A 20,662-nucleotide genomic window follows, 5' to 3' on the forward strand; every position below is an offset into this window, starting at 1 on the left:
TGTCGGTCTGAGTCCAAAAAAAGTAGAAGGATAATTAAAAGCGTGGAACATCCCCTCTAGAGGGGAACTGTGGAGTAATTTGTTCTTTGGTGACAGAGATCTAAGTGCCTTCTTTTGTAGGGCAGCTATAACAGGCTGATTCAATCAGTGCCCCCCTTAAGAGGGGTTTATCAGCTTGTACAGCTGTATGTTTAGGAGTTCAGACAACTGCATACCTCATTTAAAGCACCTGGTTTTGTTTGCTTTCTGCAAAACTACAAGAAAACATTGTCACAACAAATGTACTGTGGGAGAGGAAAATTACTCTCCACATAACTGAATAGAAGTAGATGACCTGGAATAAATGACCGCCTCTTTTTATTGAGATCAAGAGCAAGTACTATACTCATTATGTGTCATCTTTAAGAGACGTTAGATGCCCCATTTCCAGTTGTCTGACCATAAACATGACCTACATTTCCATCCCTATAGGATTATAGGAAGAATGCCGGCAGGAAGAACATAAACTGATACATAAACTGCACCCTCATCTATTTCATTAAACCAATAAACCTATGACAATCGAGATGACACTACTGTATGTCATGTTTTTCTGACTTCACAATATCACATCGGGAGTAGTAGTATTTTTTAAATAAACGCTTCAGGACTATTTTTTTGTATCTTTCATGAAGACATGCAGAAAAACACTACAATTCATGGTAACATGGAGTGAGTAATTATTAACATACAAATGATATTTTTGAGGGTAAAGTATTCCCATACAGTCTTTGGGTATTCCTTTAGGGAAAACTGTTCCTCCTTAATTAAAGCAAATAGCTCATGTCTTTCCATGGCACCAGCATTCAGAAATATATCCCTATGATCCTTACACATCTTCAACATCAAAAACGAGCCCTAATAATCCAATTGCTTTCATAAAAAGGGATTACGACCCTCTGCAATGAGGGTGAATGAATCTCATTGGGTGGGCGTCAGATCCACGCCATGGATATCTGGTGACATCAAGACAGAAAGCAGGCCACACCGGAGCACTCACTCAATTATCCCAAGTCATTTTAAACTATAGCTGTTAAGAGCTGATGTTGAATGGGTAATTGTGTGGGAGAGTAAATCTGGGAAGCTGAAGGACAGAGACTGAAGCATCTGGAAAGCATTAAGACAACAAGCCATGAGGGTCAATTCAACAGGAGATTCATTAGGCAAGCTGTGAGCCTGCCGTTTGTATTGGTAACTGGCGGGGCTGCATCTTGTTAGCAGGATATTGTCTCCATTGCACCATGCTGATGCTGAGATTGGTGGCAATTTTGAACACAGCTTCAGGAAACAAGAGGCTGGAAAGTCATATTGTAAATCGTGCACATACTGTAAATGCCTAGGAAATTGTAAAGAGTGGAGATGAAGTATGTGCATTACGCATCCACACAGCAGGGAAGAGCTATAACAGGATTTGGAGCTGCAATTTATTGAGGGGATAGAAGCTAATTAAGTGTTAAAACACCTTCCTCCAAATCTATTAAACTGGTGGTTTGTAAAAGAGGCTGCACCTCAGCTCTAACGGACCATTTTCCCATGAAGGAGGTTGACACTGGGCAATCTTTTGGTCAGGGAGCAATGAGAGCTGACCTCGGATTATCCACAATAATGTAAAGCGGCTGTGGGTTTATCAGGAACTCACCATGAACCTCTCGTCTGAACAAGGCTGAGCATCAAGAACAAAGAGATTGTACAAGAGGTCACAACATGTTTCTGTCTGTACAGCAGCACTCTGACCTGACTGACCGACTCCATGGTGTGTATTTACACTCTGAGTGTCCTCGCAACACCTTGAAAATAAGCGTGGAGGATTAGACAGGATGGGTGTCTTACATATGCAATATCAGGATCAATGAACTGTCATTTCATGATGGATTGAAAACAATCACTGAGATGGGGATCAGTCAGTTTCAGATACAGAACAGCCCATTACTGAGTATTAGAAAATACATGGTGCAGCATCGGTAAATATTCACCTGTTGAATTTACTACTGCATGTTTGAATATAAATATACTTTTTCACAGGTGGAATCTTTAAAACAAGAACAGCTGTCTTGTTGTTAAAATGCAATCTACATTACAGTTTTGTAGCAAAATGAACGGTTGAGTAATTGAAGGATAACGTAGGTTTGGTTTGTTTTGTTTTTTTTATTGAAATACTTTATTAGCCATTTGGCAGTAAGCAATCCACGTTTGGCTAACAAACTGCCAATATTTTCTTACAACCAATTATTAATAAATAGTTTTGACTGATTTGTGATCTAAAACTAAGATATATTAACTTTAATATTTAATTTACAGAGCAAGAAATAAAATGTAAAAGGTGTATCCAGAGGATTTTCTTTACATTTTTAGTTGAAAAAGTGTTTTCTACTATTAGTAGATAATTCACTTATTGTTGTATCATTATTATTGTTTGGGCTCTGTTGAATTCGGATAAGTCTCTGTCTTTTGCCACCATACTGACATATATTGTTCAATTGAGCAAAACAATAAAACAAACAAGTCATCAAATAATATCTGTGACAACTACAATGACTTTCCACTTTAATAGGAATTTAACAAGTGATCTAGTGAAGTGTGTTGAAGCATGCACACCATCAAGAACTGCTGTTCAGCTATGTGGCTACAATATTGAAAAGCTGTTATCTTGTCATTTTGAATTACTAGAGAGTGGTTTTGTGTGGTCCGAACATGAAGGCCTTTTAATAATAAAAAATACTTTGCTTCTATTATGGCTTTGAATATAACTCGTAAATTAAATTAAAGCAGCACTGTCCCCAGGCATGTTTAACTGAGGGCTGCACGGATCAGCACGCCGCACATAAACGGCTTAAAGGTATGCCTTTAAATGGTGTCCCAACACACAAAGCCATTCAACATGGTCTGCATTAAAGACTGGAACAAAAGCAGAGAGAAAGCAGATGCAGACTCGACTCCCTGAACCCATGATCCGTCCTGATAGGCGCATAATGAGAACCAGACAAGTGTTCACACCATAACACATACAAATCTCCATTCATTATTCATGGAGGATTAGGCTCTTCATTAAGGCAGAGGCGGGGACCAGGGGACACAGAGAGCAAGAGAGAAGCAGAGGAGAAGTCGGTCCACCAAAAGTCTTACAGGATGAGAAGCAGTTAAGCAGCTCCCGCCCGCTTACACTGCAGAGGCGTGGAAACCGTCAAGCTAACTGGCATCCAGAGAGGACAGATGACCAGAAACCATGACGAGACCAGGCGGATTCTGCCGTATAAAAGTTCAGATCCCTGAGGCTAGCAGCTCTGCATTCTGCTTTGATACACACACAATGTGACAAAGCCCTTCTGAGGGAGGCTGGAAAATGCAGTGTAGCAGAACTGCCTTTAAAACGGAAAGACATCTTCTACCACCAGGCCCAGCTTACCTTCATCAGCAGGATGAAGCTTGTTTTATCGGCCTTAAATCACAATGTGAAACCTAAGAAACGGTCTTTAAAGCGTCAAATCTGACAAGGAGTACAGTCTTTTTAGATATAATTGCCCGATTTAATATACGGGCAGCAGTGCAGAGGTGGAATGTACAAAGTACTTATTTATTGCACTTAAGGATACATTGCAGTTACTTGTACTAACTTGCACATGCGTTATACTTTGAGTCCACTATATTTCAGAGGGAAATGTTGTACTTCTCTTTCCACAATATTTGCTTAAAGCTAAGTAGCTTTTGGTTTCTGTTCAGGATGAAGTGTTCCCTTATGCTTTGGGTTGAGAATATGTTCCTACTTCTTAAGCTCAAGAAACTATTTAAAAAACATCTTTGACCACCTGGGAAATGCTTTGTCACACTCACAAAACTGAAAACACAAGTAGGTTTTTTGAGCTCATGAAATGTCCCGGTTCTTGCACACGTATGAGGAAAATACATATACAAATGCATTTTGGAGATAATACTTCAATACCTTTTACTTGAAGTGGAGTATTTTCACTTTTTCAAAGTGAGGCATTCGTACTTTTACATCAGTAAAAGATCCGATTGCATCTTACAGCACTGCTAATACGTTCAAAGTTACTATGAGCACTTAACCGTGTAAAGACCAGGTCAGATTACCTGATAAAATCACTCCCTGGCTCCTAACTACCTCAGTTGTTAGAGCTGTGTTATTTCCTCAATGACCCCACCCCCATGGAAAGGTCAAAGCTTATCAATGTGGTTAATGTTACAGCGACATAAATGCTATTACAACAAGCTGATGGTTCGCTCCTTCCTTGCTTAGCCTCAGCTATACTAAATCAATAGCACATCTATACCCTCTAGTTAGTCTAGTATACTAGGCTTCTGACAAAGGAGTTTTGCATGTTTTATGGTGGTGTTAACATTGGCTACACACCCTAAAAGCAAATATTTCCATCAAAACAGGGAGAAGTGTGAACGTGAAGCTTCTTTTCAGTGAGTGATTGATGGTGTGTTGTTGAGAAACGCTCCACCAGGGCCCGGGCTGTGGGCTTTGTTGAGGCTGGCAGGTGAGAGAGATTACCTGTTGGTATAGAGGTCCAACATGAGGGAATGCACAGGCTCAGACAGGAAAGACTTGAAAGCTTGCCTGGCTCAAAATTAGCACCATACTGAAAATGTTATCCATGTCTATAATAGATTAGTAAGAGAGATCAATCAACGCAAACCTCCCTGACATTAAGACTCTAATGATGCCTGAACGTGAGTCACTAAACACAGTTTAATCATTGAAAGCTGGCATTGATCTCATAATCCATCATATTGTTTCATTATTCTACTGACATGCTAAAGCACAATTCACGTTTAAATCCAACTTGTCATTGGTACATCATTTCAGTAATGATACAAAATATGTCTTGACACTAGTGGCCACCATCTACAAAGAGAGCACAGAAAATATTGATGCACAGAAAACCAGCACGAAAGTCTAATTGAACATAATCCCCAACATATTTCGAAGGGGAAACATTTACACATTTTTTGTTTATTTTGGAGGAAGATGGGGGTGTAAAAAAATGTTGCAAAAAAAAATAAAAACAGATTAGGATATATAAGAAAAACAACTCGTCACACTGCCTTCGGTAAATCTGGGCACAATAGGCCTGTTCATTTTGTAATTATGTCTGACCTGTAGGTACTTGACAGAGCCACCCCGATGGAGCTGCCATTCACAGTGCGGATTTACATGGATTTTAAATCATTATGCTGTAGACAAACACCATTTCACCTAAATCCTTTTAGCTCTTACAATGGACACATATGAAGTGTATTGATTCGTTTCACTGAACTGACTAAATGAACAGGGACACCACTGGGAATTACATAATCAGTCTTGAAGGCAGGATGTTAGAGAAGGAAAAGGTGTTTGTTATAATCCATAACTACTCAATAGCTGCTGTTTCTTTTGACTGCTCGTGCGATATACAAATTCCTAGATTATGGAGTTGTGTCGAGTTTTACCTTTGACCTGTTTTGATTCACTGGAGCTTAACGAAAGAGCTCAAGAAAAACAAGTTTGCTAAGTGCTACTGTTCATGAGGAATGACCTTAAAAAGCCTAAACTGGACCCCCAGGCACCATTAAAGCTGACATCACCCTTACTGCAATATAATCTGTAATTCTATAGTTTAGAAGTTAATAAACTTACTGTAGGAGAAGGCGAGGCGTGGAGTGAGTGACATCACCTTCCGTGACAGCTGTATGAAAGCAACCAACAAGGAGGACAGTGTAGGCTGGGACACAGAGCCAAGCCATGCTCATTGTCCACATGCCTCCTCAGGACCGCCAGCCAACTTGCAGTATTTGCCTTTCAGGTTTTTGGGGAATTCATGAAGAGCGTCTTTTTAAAGCTGTGTTTATTTTCTCTCTCTCTTTTCCTGTAGCTCCAAGCTCCTTCAATGTAAAGCCTGTGCACTGTGGTAGAGTCGGGGCACTCTTTTGGGCCTGCAGAAGGTGATGCTGGTTTATAAAAACAATCTGTGACCTCAGAACAAGACGGAAAGTCTCCACCGATCAGCCTCCATACAAACGCAGCACCGCCGGGTCTCAGCTGAGATCTGTGAATAAGAAGAAACAATATTCAATTTAGTGTCATGTATAAGCACATTGCTGGTGTTTTGTGTTGGCCAGGAAGGCAGGTAGGTAGATAATGTGATTTAACAGTTATTAAGACTTTTGTTTATTTTGCTGATTTTCTCGGTCATATGCATTAGCAACTTTGAACAACCATACAAAAACGATTTAAGATGTCGCTTTTGAGAAATGAGGTAACTGTATTGTGGGGTTTTTTCAATTTTTTTTCAGATTCCATAAAACAAAACATGATTGCAGATCAATAATTACAATGATTGTTAGATGATCGTTGGTTACCTATAATTCGTGTATTTTACACACCAGCCTGTACAATAACAGCTGTGATTGGATGATACGAGCACTTCTTTAAGAACATGCCATTGACACAGGGCAAAGTCTCTATCTTGACAAAAAACATTAAGGCTACAAAACAATCATGCAACATTTCATTTGAAAATGTGTTAAAGGACAACATATGTGCTTTCTCCATGTATTTGGCTAAAGCTGACCCCTGAGCACACTGATCTGAGGTTTTGCTTTTGTTTCTGTTCAGAGGATTATAGTGTTATCAGTGTAGTGATCATTAACAGAATACTACATGAATGAGCCTTGATAGGTGACGTGTTTGAGCACAATGTTCAGGTCAGGTTCATTTAATATTATAGTGTCAGCTATTCACAAACAACCTGACACGCCCAGATCTCTATATCTGAACTGCTCGGACCTGTTCTATTGTGCAATGCACAGGAGAGAACAGAAGGGAAAGATTTATTGATAAATCTTTGTTAAAGCTTGCAAAACAATGAAAAGGGGTGACACTGCTGTAAACTCATATTACAGGAATTACAGTTTAGAGTTTCTCGCCCACAATTCTCCTTAGTTGAACTTTAGTTTACATTACTTAATGGTGAGATTGTGTTTGTTCATTATACTCACAGATACTTTAAGTGTTTTTATTCCTACAGGTCAGAGGGTTTTAGTTCTGCCTGCTCGTAGTTCAGAGAGGAATTGGTTAAATATTTACATAGTTTTACTGTACACTCTATAAATCAATACAGATCACCACAATTAAATATGTTTTACTGTCTTTGCCATTTAAGGTTTCACTAGAAAACCCTTATCCACAATGTCTACAACAATTCTTAAGAAAACCTGAGAACAAAGCCACAAGACAACCATCATACCAATAACGCTGATTAACTGGACGTAGTGAGGCATGAAAGGGAATTCAATACGGACATGCCACTTACAACTGCAAACGCTCTATTACAGCTGCCACAGGGAGCTCCTCATTAAATGCAACCAGCAGGAGATTCAGTTTCATGTGAGCTATTGCAATCAATAGCAACAGATAGCAAAGGAATCTATTTCTGGTTTCTATCAAGGGGCTCCTGACTCTTAGTCAATAAGCAGTCTGACGCTTGTTGAAAACACAGACATCTTCAAATCTGAGCTGGGAAGATGACATTTGAAAGAGCAGGAAGAAAACAAGACACAAAATGGGATATTTCTACGGAAGAATAGACACACACAATACATGAATATGACATATTCACGCATGCTTTATTCTGTGGATTTAGTTCCAAAAAGGTGGTTTAAAATGAGTAAAACAAAGCACAAAACTGAGTATTTTTCCCGAACTAAGTAAAGTTGTCTGAAATAGGCTCATCGAACGGTTTGATTTAAAGTCTGAACAAATTAAAATAGAGCTAATACATCGTAATCCATCACTTCTCGTACCACGGGTGCAAAGTTAGAGTAAAAGCTATAAAAGGAATATAACCAAGGATGTCTGGGTTGAAGATGTTCCACCTACAGCAGCTGGACGGTGACTCTTAATTACCACGATGACAAAAGCAGACGAGGTTCTGCTTATTTAACTCCGGGATGTGTCACCGTCTGAAGTTTTTGGGTCAATGCACCCTGCCAGCAGCTGACAAGTCATGTCAGTGGACTGTAACATGTTATCGAAAAGCAGGGCGGCCTTAAGCATCATTAGCCTCCATTGTGTGGAACAATTGAAAGAGATACCACTCGTGAAGGTAACATTAATTCTGGGTTTGTGTGACAGTCTGAAGAAGAGCCCTGCACGCATGAATCCGAATCCATCTTAGGAACGTAGAGAGAGCTCGACTCAGCATGAGTGAGAGAACAAGGGCCCCTCTGACAGCTCAGAAATCTATATGCAACTCTGCACTTCACTGCTCTCTCCTGCATGATGCATAAAATGAATCCTCCCTTTCACTCCCTACACAGACCTGATAGTGTGCTCTGGTTCTGGATGATACTCTCCCATCCTTCTGTCTATGATCTCCTCTTAAATCTAGCCTTAGTCTCTTTTCTATATCCCCTCTAGCAACATATCTGCCTTATCAGATGGGTTTGACATAATCATTGCGCACATCAAACTTTTAAAACAGATCATTAACAATTGAGGGTCTAATAAAAGGCAAAGGTTTGGTTTGGTTTGGTTTTATCGGTGGGAGGACATAATAAAGGCTCAGGTACTTTGATCAGACTGAGTGAATGCTATTTTACTCCATGCTTAAACTCCTAATTCATCATTGAAGGCAATTGACACATAATGAAAGCATTCATTGACTGCAAAGAAGTTTACCAGGCACTAACCATTGCTGACAAAGCTTCATGTTGCTGTAAGTGATGGGTGAAGATTGTATTACTAATCGTACCAAATCACGACTTCCTTTATTCAGATTATCAAGCCTGGAAAGGAAATGTGTGTGTAGCTGACAAATTAGGACTTCCCTAGTAGAGACGGAAGTTTGAAACTGAGTCTTGAGCTTTTGGGTAGGAAATAAGTGGCACTTTTTGACATCCGGGATTTGCTCACAAGCCCATCATCCATATAAGTATCAGCAATAGTTTTGACAGCTCATGAAGTAAGGAAGGGAACAGAAATGTAAAAGAGAAGTAAGAGACTCTGCTTGGGAAATAATAAGTGACTTCAACACAGCAAAAGACCTGAATCACACATGTGGTTGTTATAACTTATAAGAATAAAAGTCCCATGAATAGGCAACTCTGTCAAAACGAAACTTAGTTCAACATAGTGCAGAGTCAAATTCACTTTAAAAGTAATGAGCATTTCCTGTACAAAAACATTAATCTTTCAACACTGTAACAGTTCTTCACAGTAGAGTACAGCATGTCAACAAAGAGGAAATGTGTTTTATATTTAACCAAACCGGGAATTCCCAGCAGTCTTTATCAGTCATTTCCTGTAATCCAGCTCCTGGTATACAGTCAGCTTTCCATTTATATCACTGAATGGCAAAGACTGACCATTGACAGTACTACTCATAAGACTGTGTGGGCATTATAAATAGCATCCCTGCGTATGCTGCTGTAACAGGTGGCAGCAACATTAGCATTTGCCATCCGACTAGAGGAGGAGGGGTCAAGGCTCCCTGGATGCCCCACACAGCCTGTTGACTGGAAAAGTGTTGACTGAAAAATACGACTTCTTGGCATGCCTGTCATCTCAGCAAGCCACCTGTACACACACACACAAACAGAACCTCTGACAACTCAGGTCACATGCTCCCAGATGTGGCCTTCAACCTGACTCGACACCTCCACGCTGCTTAAGGGCTCTCGCAGGTGAACGAACAGATGTGCAATGTGGAGGACATCATCTGTTATGAGAGGCTTCACATGGAGGAGCACGCCGGCACATATGGAAAGAGAGACTGATTCACCAGGTGAGTGGTGTGGGAGTACAGTGTGGACACCGTTTCTACAGCCTCTCAGGTTTTATCTCAACAACTCGTCCAGATCTAAATATACCCATCTATGAGTAAGACATTACAGCACTTCCATCACAGTATCGGGTCCAAGTGACTGTGACAAATCACAGCCACTAAAGGTACGTTAGAATAACTCAGTATATACTCATCCCCACATTGAAAAACAACCACTAATTATTTCCTAGAGATTCATTCTAAGGAAATGTTGCTAATTATTTACCAGTAACTTTCAGGTGTAACTGCTACATACAGTAGCTTATTTGACTTACTGAAAAACTAGCATTGGCTTGCGAATAAACTTATGATTACTGTAGATGTTAGTATTATCTAAAATAATGTCTGCACATAAAACTTCACACGATTTCTTGTTGTAAACTGGGAATACATCATGCAAAAAACAGACAATGACCAAATCCACTAGTTAAACAAAATCTGATATTTCCTACTCACCTAAAATGTTATGAATATTAATAAGTCAGAAAAATATATTAATCTATAGATTCAGATAGAATCAAAAGAAAGTGATACCTAAACTGACCAAGGATTGGAAGTTAAGTTTAATGATGATGACTTTATGATTTGCGCTCGTTAATAGGTGACTTGATTTCTTTTTAAATTGTTTAAATTGTTTTCTAGCAAGAAATGTTCTTAATACTAAAGTCTCTATTATAACACATTTAATTTTGCCAATGTAATACTCGCTAGTAGCATATAAAAAACGTAGGAAGGACTTTACGCACAAACTCAGTAATGGATTTAAGAATAACTGGTGTAACCCGGCCCCCCAGCTAATTCAGAGGTCTGTATTTCTGTTGAAGTGACTGTGAAGTCAGTGTGAAGAAATACCCTCTCTTTCCAACTCGACCCATTTTAAGCCCAATCCCCAGACCCAGCAAAGAGTAATTAATGGCTCATTCATCCCTGAGTGAACCATACAGCAATAATTATGACCATATGCTATTCCAAAGACTTTTAATTGCCTAATTAAAATCTTATTAAACTATTGAACAGAGATAGGGGACATTTTGAACTCAAGGCTCAGGGGAGTTCAATTCATCAAGCTTGCTTTTCCTCTGGACTTGTGACACACGGTCAGAGGTTGTGAATTTATCACAAGTGCTGACTTCTTACATTTTGGAGCTATCAGGCACTAAGAATGTATTGATAGATTAGGGTAATATATGGCTGTGAAAGTAGATGAGAATATTTCATCACCTCTGTCTTTGAAACCTTTACAAATGTCTAAATCAAACCCGTTTCAAAAGTGAAAATATCTGAAATGATATTCCATTTCCCTTCAGTGCAAATTTCCATAACAGATGTGGAGCCAGCAGAAGCAGCTTGCTGCTGAAATGTAAAGTAGCAGAGCAGGGTCTCTGTCGGGCCCTGCTATCACTATCAAGGCTGAAGTGTGTGAAAGAAGAGTGCTTTAATACTCAGAGGGGGAAAGGATGACAGAGGAGCAAATTGAATGGCAAGGGGACATTTTTCCTCACCTCATCAAAACTCAAAATGTAATGTAAAATTTGAATTTATATGAAGATGGAAATCACCTGAGAATCACTAATCTCGACTAACACATGATAGATTCAATGAGATATTTCCTCCTGTGTGAGAGTCATTTGGCTTTGGGCCCTTTTATTCCTGGCACTCCAGCCAAAGCTCCCTGTCAAAACACATTACGCAGAGCATAAACCCGGATTAAAACTGTTCATGTGTTGTCGTTAATAAACCCTCAAACAGGATAAACACTGAGAGATTGAGGAGAAACTGGCAGTTAATTGTACTTTTCTCACTCTTTGCACTCTTTCAGTTTCAACAATCCAGTGTAAGCTGATCCACGTCTAGGAAGCAGCTTGCCCTGTTGGTCTTGCTGAAATGGCCCATTTCTTTTCTACAGTCTGTTGTACTGTTGTCACACCCTTTGCTGAGGAAACAGAATACCTACACCTTTGAGAGTATTATCATTTATACACCTTCCGACACTAATGTGAAAGGCATTTTAAAAGCTTTAAATAAATGACTGGAATGATCTTTTTAATCTACGGTAAAGCTGTAGTATTTTGATAAACTGTCCAGATATTCTACTGTTTTAGTGGTCTAAAGTTGAAAGGAATTTGATGTTGACATTAACAACTGCATCTGCTACTGATCTTTATCTCTGAAAGAAATAATTTCTTCTTGGACTACATAATAGATCCTGACATTTGCTATAGCAGCAGAGCAAGAGGCGTACAGGTCTCTGCTGTTCCATGATAGTTTTCAGTATTTTTTTTTAATAACAATTTGTACTGTAAGATATAACATATACAATGGTGAACACAAAGTGCTCTGTAAGCAATGGCAGAGATTCATCTTTTAATACTGTTGAATGTTTTATAAGAGTAAAACAATGTTTCAAAGATAAATAAATCCAACTTTTAAGGTTGTGTCTCCATAGTCCATTTATAGGTTTTACCCAAAAACTTGTTTACTTTTTTGCTAATCCCCTGCCATGTAAATGTATTATAAACTCTGAACAAAAAGTGACCATCTCACATGTGTTTAAGCTGTCGATTAGGATCAGGGGGCCTTTTCGTAGGCTTTCTTAAATCAAAGTCTTCTGTTGAAAACTAATACTAGTTTCACAATGGGTGATAATGAGATTAACATATGATTCTTTTGCAATGAAATAACAGTATGTGACCAATTTTCCATTTTCTCTTTTCCATTACCCACATGGAGCAAATGCTTTCAGAGGTTAGAAGAGGTTGCCAACACTGTCTTTTAGGGAGAAATAACATTTAAAATATATATCAGTGACAATTTGTAAAGTTGTTACTCGATTATGTAAAAGCTAGATTTTTAACAAAGAGCGTTTAAAAAACTCTTTCAACAATGAGCTGATCCTCTAACGCATCTATAACTATAGCATATTATACTGATAGTGTAAATGGGCATGGTGTCTTGCTACTGCGAGTATAACCTACATCTGAACAGAGGGATTAGTGTCACATTTACAGTATATAGTCACTTGGTAGTAAGTAGTGCAGCAGCTTGGACCAGAAAAGACAGTGTGACCATTGGAGTCCATTGCAGTCCATTGCAGTAAAAAGCAACTGTTTTACAAGAACTAAAAATCATATAATATAAAGCAATAAAATACAGTACAATATTGTTCAGATCACTGAATAAAATATCGTGGGTCTGTGTTTTACGAGGAGTCCTGTTGTCTGCCAGACAGGTAAGGAGCAGTTGGAGGCCTAGCTGCTGTAAGTAGGTCATGCCTGTTGAAACACTCACTCCCATTATAAATGTCTCCACTTGTTTGCTATTGTGAGTGAAATATTGACCCTGATAGAGCGAGCTCTGATAACACAACATGGACAAAAGGCGCTTTATCTCGCTTGTTCTTGTTTTTTATTTGATATAATAGATACGTCTACAATATACACCCACCATGATTGTTTTTTAATTCCAAATAATATGTTATTGTGTTATCTTAAAGGTGGGGTAGGTAATTTTGGAGAAACCAGCTCGAGTGCGCTAGAATTTGAAAATACACAGCTGGAAAAAATCTGCCCCTTCCTTACAGAGCCCCTCCTCCAACACACACCAACGCGCACATGACCAATGAGGGCATGAGATAAGTTTGTGCACAGATGGAAGGCTGACAGGCAGGTAGGCCATCCAGTTATTTTAGCCGGGCCGGCTGAAATGATTGGTCGTGCTTTTTACAGTACTACGGCTTCCACAGAGGACATTTTTTTATGGATTTTTTGTCAAAGCACTTAAGATATTCATTGCTATCGGGATGTTAAGAGCATTCCATGGAATATAACAAAAAGTGTATCTCGAGCCGGTTTCTCAAACTTAGGCCTACTTACCCCACCTTTAATGTCAAACTCTGAATTTGAAAAAAACCGTTAAATCAAGAAAGAACTATAGGTTACTTACGTAACCCCAGTTCTCAGAGTAACATGAAGTGAGATGTCTCACTATGGGATGCGCCTCAACGCGTATGCAAACAGAAGCATCAATCTCATTACGCCAATCCTGATTGGCTGGTGATCTTGACGTCTACATCAGAATCCACCCACCCTTTAAGTAGCTTGCGCTACGTCGCAGCGTCATTCAAAATAAGCACCTCTTCTCGCTTCGCCTTAGCAAGAAGGGCCGTCTGGTGAGACATCTCACTTCATGTTACTCTGAGAACTGGGGTTACGTAAGCAACCTATAGTTCTCATTCATAACACTCCGTTCGATGTCTCACTATGGGATATTGAAACTCCCGTATTGCTAGACATGCTTATCTCGAAAATCACCAAAACAACCAGAACTTAACAGGTAGAACCCTGTCTCAACACGGGGCCCAGCACTGCGCGGGCCATACTTGGAGCAGAGACATCTAGCCTGTAAAAGCGGACAAAAGTGAGTGGTGAGGACCAGCTCGCTGCTGCACAAATGTCTTGGATGGAAACACCCAGGATGTAGCCAGTCCACGAGTAGAATGAGCACGCAGGCCCGTTGGTGCCTGCAAACCCTGACTCGTATAAGCCAGAGCAATCACTTCCACAATCCAGTGGGAGAGCCGTTGCCTGGTAACGGGCTTGCCCTTATGAGGGTTAGCCCAGGATACAAAGAGTTGGTCATTACATCGAAACTCTTTTGACCTGTCTATATAGGTGCGTAAAGCACGGACTGGGCACAGCAAATTCGGCCGCTGTTCCTCAGAGGAACACAGTGGCTGAGGAAATGCCTCAATGTTAATGGGGGTACATGAGCCAACCACCTTAGGTACAAAGGCAGGGTTGGGCTTCAGCAACACTCTCGTTTGCCCCGGGCAAACTGAGTGCATGAAGGATGTACAGAGAGCGCATGAATGTCACTGACTCGCTTGGCAGATGCCAGAGCCAGTAACAACACTGTCTTCAGTGACAGGTGTTTCATGTCAGCTTCTTCCAGGGGTTCAAATGGAGGTCGAGTGAGCCCATCTAAAACCACTGCCAAGTCCCATAAGGGCACCAGTGACCTGGAAACAGGGAGGAGCCTGCGAGCCCCTTTCATAAAACGGCAGACCAAGGGATGTTGGCTAGCCGTCTTTCCCTCAAAGCCCACATGGCATGCAGCAATAGCAGCCAGGTACACTTTGATCGTAGAGAAAGCTCTGTGTTTATTAATCAGGTCCTGTAGAAATGATAGAATCACCCCGACAGGACATTGAAAAGAGATGTATCCTTTTTGAAGGCACCACTCCTCAAACACCCTCCACTTACAGTCATAGAGGGACCTGGTGGAGTAAGCTCTTGCACTCTGAATAGTGTTTATCACCTTCTGAGGGAGTCCCACTGTATTCAGGTTATACCACTCACGGGCCAGGCTCATAGTGCCAAGGTCATAGTGCCAAGCGCTCTGGGTGTGGGTGAAAGATCGTCCCCCCCGCCTGAGACAGTATGTCCCTGCGTAGCGGGAGCTGCCACGGCTATCCGCACAGCAGCTGATATATCTCCGCCAGCCAGTACATTGCAGGCCAGTGTGGAGCTATTAGGATCAGTGTGTGGCGTTGTCACGTTGCCAGGGGTGGGAACGCATACAGAAGGACCGGAGGCCAAGCGTGCGCGAGCACGTCCACGCCTAACGGTGCGTTTAAATCGCGCATTGAAAAGAACAGCTGACATTGAGCGTTTTCTTTTGATGCGAACAGATCCATAAGCCCGGCCATAACGCACCTACAGCTGACTCACAATTATTGGATGTAGAGTCCAGTCTGCATATAGTGGTGCACCTCTGGACAGCAGATCTGCCCCGAGGTCATCACTCCTGGTACGTGCGTCGCTCTCAGAGAGCAGCTCCATAGGATCAGTTTGCGTGCCAGCATGTGTAACTGGAGAGAACGCAAACCCCCTTGGCGGTTTATATACGATATTGTGGTCGTGTTGTCTGTCCTCACGAGGACATGATGTCCTCTGAGAAAAGGCAGAAAGCGTTTCAGGGTGAGGAACACCGCTAAAAGCTCCAGATAATTTATGTGTGACCGTTGGAGGTCTCTGCTCCAGAGACCCCTCACAGGTCGACCTTCGTATATACCCCCCCCAGCCCGTCAGACATGCGTCTGTGGTGACCACCTTCCGCGATAGGACAGCACCCATAGGCACGCCCAGTACTAGAAAAGTCGGGTGCAGCCAGTGGCGCAGTGCCATTACGCATTTCATAGTGACCATCACTCTCCGCGCGCCATGACGCACGGGGTCCAGTCTGAGGGCAGCTACCCAGCGCTGAAACTCCCTCATGTGTAAGCGTCCCAGTCGTACCACCAGGATGGCTGACGCCATGAGCCCCAGTAACCGCAGACATGATCTGAAGAGAACATATTTGCGTGGTTGGAAATGAGCGAGGCAAGCCCTGAAGGCTTTCACTCTCTCTGCTGACAGGCGGGCTGTAAAGGGCACCGAATTCAGGCGTAGGCCCAGGAAGAGTACAGTCTGGGCTGGGGACAACATGCTCTTTTCTGTGTTTATTACGAAACCCAAGTCGAGCAGGTGTTTTACGAGGACATTCGTCTGCGTAATAGCCTCTTGCTCCGACTGTGCGAGAAGGAGCCAATCGTCCAGATAAGTTGCCAGGCGAATACCCTGAATCCCGTTCCCTCCCCGTTTGGGAACGAGGAAATACTTGGAATAAAAGCCGCTCTGACTCTGTTCGAAGGGTATTATAGATATAGCCTTCTTGTCTAGTAGCGAGAGGATCTCTTGCTCTAGAATATGGGCCGACTCTCCCCGGGCTTGCGAATGCAGAATGCCCGAAAAGTGAGGGGGGGTGACAGCGAATTGGAGTCTGTAACCCTGTGTTATTGTCTTGAAAACCCAAGCAGAATCTGTGAGCATCCTCCACTTTTCGCTTCTCAAAGCGAGTGGAGATGTCACATCCCTGTCGTCTACCCTCTGTGTCTTTATTTGTTGTGTTATGGGGCCCTTAATGTCTGAACACGGTGGTACCCCAGGTTGACAACCCCGGTCGATGCCTTCACAGCCCCGTCCATCGTCCGCCTTCTGAGAGAGGTAGCAGCCACTCTTTGAAGGGGGGTAGACGTCAGACTGTTTATTGTTTTTATTGTATTTCTTTTCATTTTTATTGCGCCCTTGGCTTTAAGCCTGGAAACGACAGTGGAAAATTATTTATCAAAAGACAATAGTGATGACATGTGTTTGTGTGACTTAAACGAGCAGCGGAGCTTGATGTCGTCAGAACAACCTTCTGGATCCGCACCAGTCTGGTTTCAAGGCAGGTCACTCCACAGAAACTGCCCTCCTTGCTGTCACTGAGGAACTGCACACTGCTAAAGCAGCCTCTCTCCTCTGTCATCATCCTTTTGGACCTGTCTGCTGCATTCGACACGGTGAATCATCAGATCCTCCTTCGCACTCTCCAAGAACTTGGAGTTTCAGGCTCTGCACTTTCCCTCCTCACCTCATACCTCAAAGACCGCACCTACAGGGTTACTTGGAGAGGGTCCGAGTCCGACCCTTGTCAATTAACTACAGGGGTCCCTCAGGGCTCTGTTCTTGGTCCCCTCCTCTTCTCCTTGTACACAAACTCGCTCGGATCAGTCATTAGCCCGCATGGTTTGTCATACCACTGCTACGCTGACGACACCCAATTAATTCTGTCCTTCCCCGCTCAGAGACCCAGGTCGTTTCACGCATCTCTGCTTGTCTAGCTGATATCTCTCAGTGGATGTCTGATCATCACCTCAAGCTCAACCTTGACAAGACTGAACTGCTTTTCCTTCCGGGAAAAGATTGTCCCACTCTTGACCTAACAATCAACATTGGCACCTCTGTTGTTTCCCCGACTCAGACTGCAAGGAATCTGGGTGTGACCCTATAACAACCTGTCCTTCACTGCAAACATCGCTGCTACAACCCGCTGCTGCAGATACACGCTTTACAACATCAGGAGGATGCGTCCCCAGCTGACCCAGAAAGCGACGCAGGTTCTGGTCCAGGCTCTCGTCATCTCACGCCTAGACTACTGCAACTCCCTCCTGGCTGGTCTACCTGCATGTGCCTTCCGACCTCTGCAGCTCATCCAGAATACAGCTGCTCGCCTGGTCTTCAACCTTCCTAAATTCTCCCACACCACTCCGTTCCTCCGCTCCCTTCACTGGCTTCCGATAACTGCTAGAATCCACTTCAAGACAATGGTACTTGCGTACCATGCTGCGAATGGATCTGGCCCTTCCTACATCCAGGACATGGTTAAACCGTACACCCCAGCATGTCCAGCCTGGATGCAGCACGTTGGCACACGGTCTGCAAGTCCATACTGAGGCAGGGCGAAGCTGGTGTGCTTTCGCCCGGGGGAGCAGACATCGCCTCCGGCTTGGCAGCCTGGGCAGATGAAACGAAGATGTCATCTTCGTGCTCATCCGAGTCGGATAAGAGGAGCTCAGAGGCATCCTCTTCATCCTCCTCCATATAATCCAGCTGTAGGACATCCTCCGCGGGTGGAACCACGGTGAGGTCCAGTTGGGAGCCCCAGCTTGACACAGCGCGGTGCTCCGCTCTCGCGGCTCTTCCCGCCACCGGGCCCCAGCCTGACACGGCGCGGGGCTCCGATTCCACGGCTACCGCCGTTGTTGAGCCCCAGCCTGACACAGCGCGGGGCTCAATCTCCACGGCGGTCGCCACCATGTCCCGATTGCCGGCCGGCTAATCAACAGACATGAAGGGGTCCCGTCCCGACAGGCTAGCTTGGCGCGCTAGCCGTCGGCGGAGGCTCTTGATGGTGAAGCGGCACAATGCCCGCACGAACCGGGGGTATCGATAGCTTCCTGGGCGTGTTCCAGCCCAAGGTAGGACGAGCAGACCTGGTGTGAGTCCGTGCCCGAGATCCTAAACCCGCAGCCTCCGAGCCGAGCCTCTGAGCCTCCGACTCCTCTGGTGTGAGGAAGAGTAGGGTCCATCCTCGTTTGCCGGGGTGTCGGCGCAGAGGGACAAGCTAGTAACAGGTATGTTACCGAAAAAAATCCAACCTTATCGTTATTCCGAAAGGAAAAAACGACGGGGCAGATTTTTCTTGAAAAAATATTAACTGGTGTGTTAATATCTTTCTTATCTCCGTCTCCTCTGGTGTGAGGGAGAGAAGAGTCCGTCCCCGCTCGCCGTGGTGTCGGCGCGGAGGGATAAACTAGCAACCGGTATGTTACGGTTTGAAGAAAAAAAATCAAACCTTACCGTTATTTCGAAAGAAAAAACGGCGGAGCAGATTACAATATTAACTCGTGTGTTAATATTTGTTCAATTCTTCTGCAAAGCAAAAAAAGTAACCGGCAAGCGCCCATCGACCGAATGTTAGCTTGGGTTCAGTCTGTGGACCGTTAAGCTAGCCCGGCTACTGATATTCGAGATGTGCTCTGAAGCGAGAAGAGGTGTTTGAATGACGCTGCGACGTAGCGCAAGCTACTTAAAGGGTGGGTGGATTCCCTGACGTTGACGTCAAGATCAACAGCCAATCAGGATTGGCGTAATGAGATTGATGCTTCTGTTTGCATACGCGTTGAGGTGCATCCCATAGTGAGACATCGAACGGAGTGTTATGAATGAGAACTGTCATTCTACGTTTTGCTAAAAAATTCTGTGGGATATAAATGAAAAGCAAAGATAAAAAGTCAAGAGAGCATTGTCAATTCACACAGAAATAAATAATGGTGTCATCAAAATGTGCTGCCCACTTAAATGCATGGACCATTCAATCACTAAAATGCATTGGAATATTTATCCTCTTTGAAATTGATTAGGCTGGTGTGGCATCCATGAAAGGCCGTAAACAAAGCGGCGTGGCTGTTCTCCCTTGATGTCCACAGCAAGAAGCTGCACGCATTCCAGTAGCTTAGAGGCTTAGACAGCAGCTCCGGCTATAGGCCATTGGGCAAAGAGCCACACACATCCATCACTGTGTGAGACCGATAAAAGGCTCAGAACGTCCACTTCTGCACATGCCCATCAACGACGCAAACCCTAGACACGCCTTAATCACAACTCGAGGTTTTCGAGTGTAAAAGCACATTTTAGCCCTCAAGATGTAACCAGCAGGCGAATCACTGCTCAAAGTTTCACAAGTCTCACTGTGGAGGTGTACTCTGGAGTTAGTATGCAAAACATGTAGTTTACATTCAGTATTACTCACCAAAACAAATCTGATGAATGTTTCCTTCCTTCCTTATATAAAACACTTGCCAATGTTAGACATTAAAGAGGTGTAACTTTATGGAATAGTAAAACAACAATATTCATTGTGTTACCCAAATGCAGGTGTGCATGTGTGCCACAAACAAAACCACCGCCCACTCACACATTTTACTCTTTGAAAATCACAAACAAGGATTAATGATCCCCAGAGTAGTGTGTTCATCTAAGCAGGTGTAATCAGGTTCATGGTCAATCTTCAATTACATACTGTACAGCCCATTTCAAATGGCACCTGTCAAAACGGTTTAAAGGCTAATCCAGGTATGTTCAATAGCTATTTTTAAATGGCGATGCCTCAGGCTCGAGTAAATCTCTAGGATAAAGTGCAAGACCACAGGGAGCAATGGGAAACTTTTACTGTAATATTGTATATTCAGTCAAATGTGAATTTTTGGTTTGATTAATTAAATTGCATATTACTGAAATTCCATTTGTATGCCCTTCAATGTAGACGTTTCTTGACATCACATCACACTCAGTAACATTGGATCCTTCCAAGGGTTGCAGATAGCATTCCTAGGTTTTTCAGACATTTCAAGGGAAATTCGCAAAATATTATTACAA

The 20,662-nt window shown here is 42.7% G+C and overlaps 1 protein-coding gene across 1 annotated transcript in view; it reads right to left on the reverse strand.

Moving 5' to 3' along the window:
• sema4ba (sema domain, immunoglobulin domain (Ig), transmembrane domain (TM) and short cytoplasmic domain, (semaphorin) 4Ba) overlaps window positions 1-20,662 on the reverse strand; it is a 52,374-nt gene that overhangs the window by 17,169 nt on the left and 14,543 nt on the right. Inside the window, 2 exon segments of the mRNA XM_034233676.1 lie at window positions 5,678-5,702; window positions 5,704-6,086. Of these exon segments, the coding sequence (XP_034089567.1) occupies window positions 5,678-5,702; window positions 5,704-5,799 (121 nt within the window). The 5' untranslated portion in view covers window positions 5,800-6,086.

The sequence above is a fragment of the Gymnodraco acuticeps genome, unplaced genomic scaffold (genome assembly GCF_902827175.1).
Source record: "Gymnodraco acuticeps unplaced genomic scaffold, fGymAcu1.1, whole genome shotgun sequence".
Taxonomy (NCBI): domain Eukaryota; kingdom Metazoa; phylum Chordata; class Actinopteri; order Perciformes; family Bathydraconidae; genus Gymnodraco; species Gymnodraco acuticeps.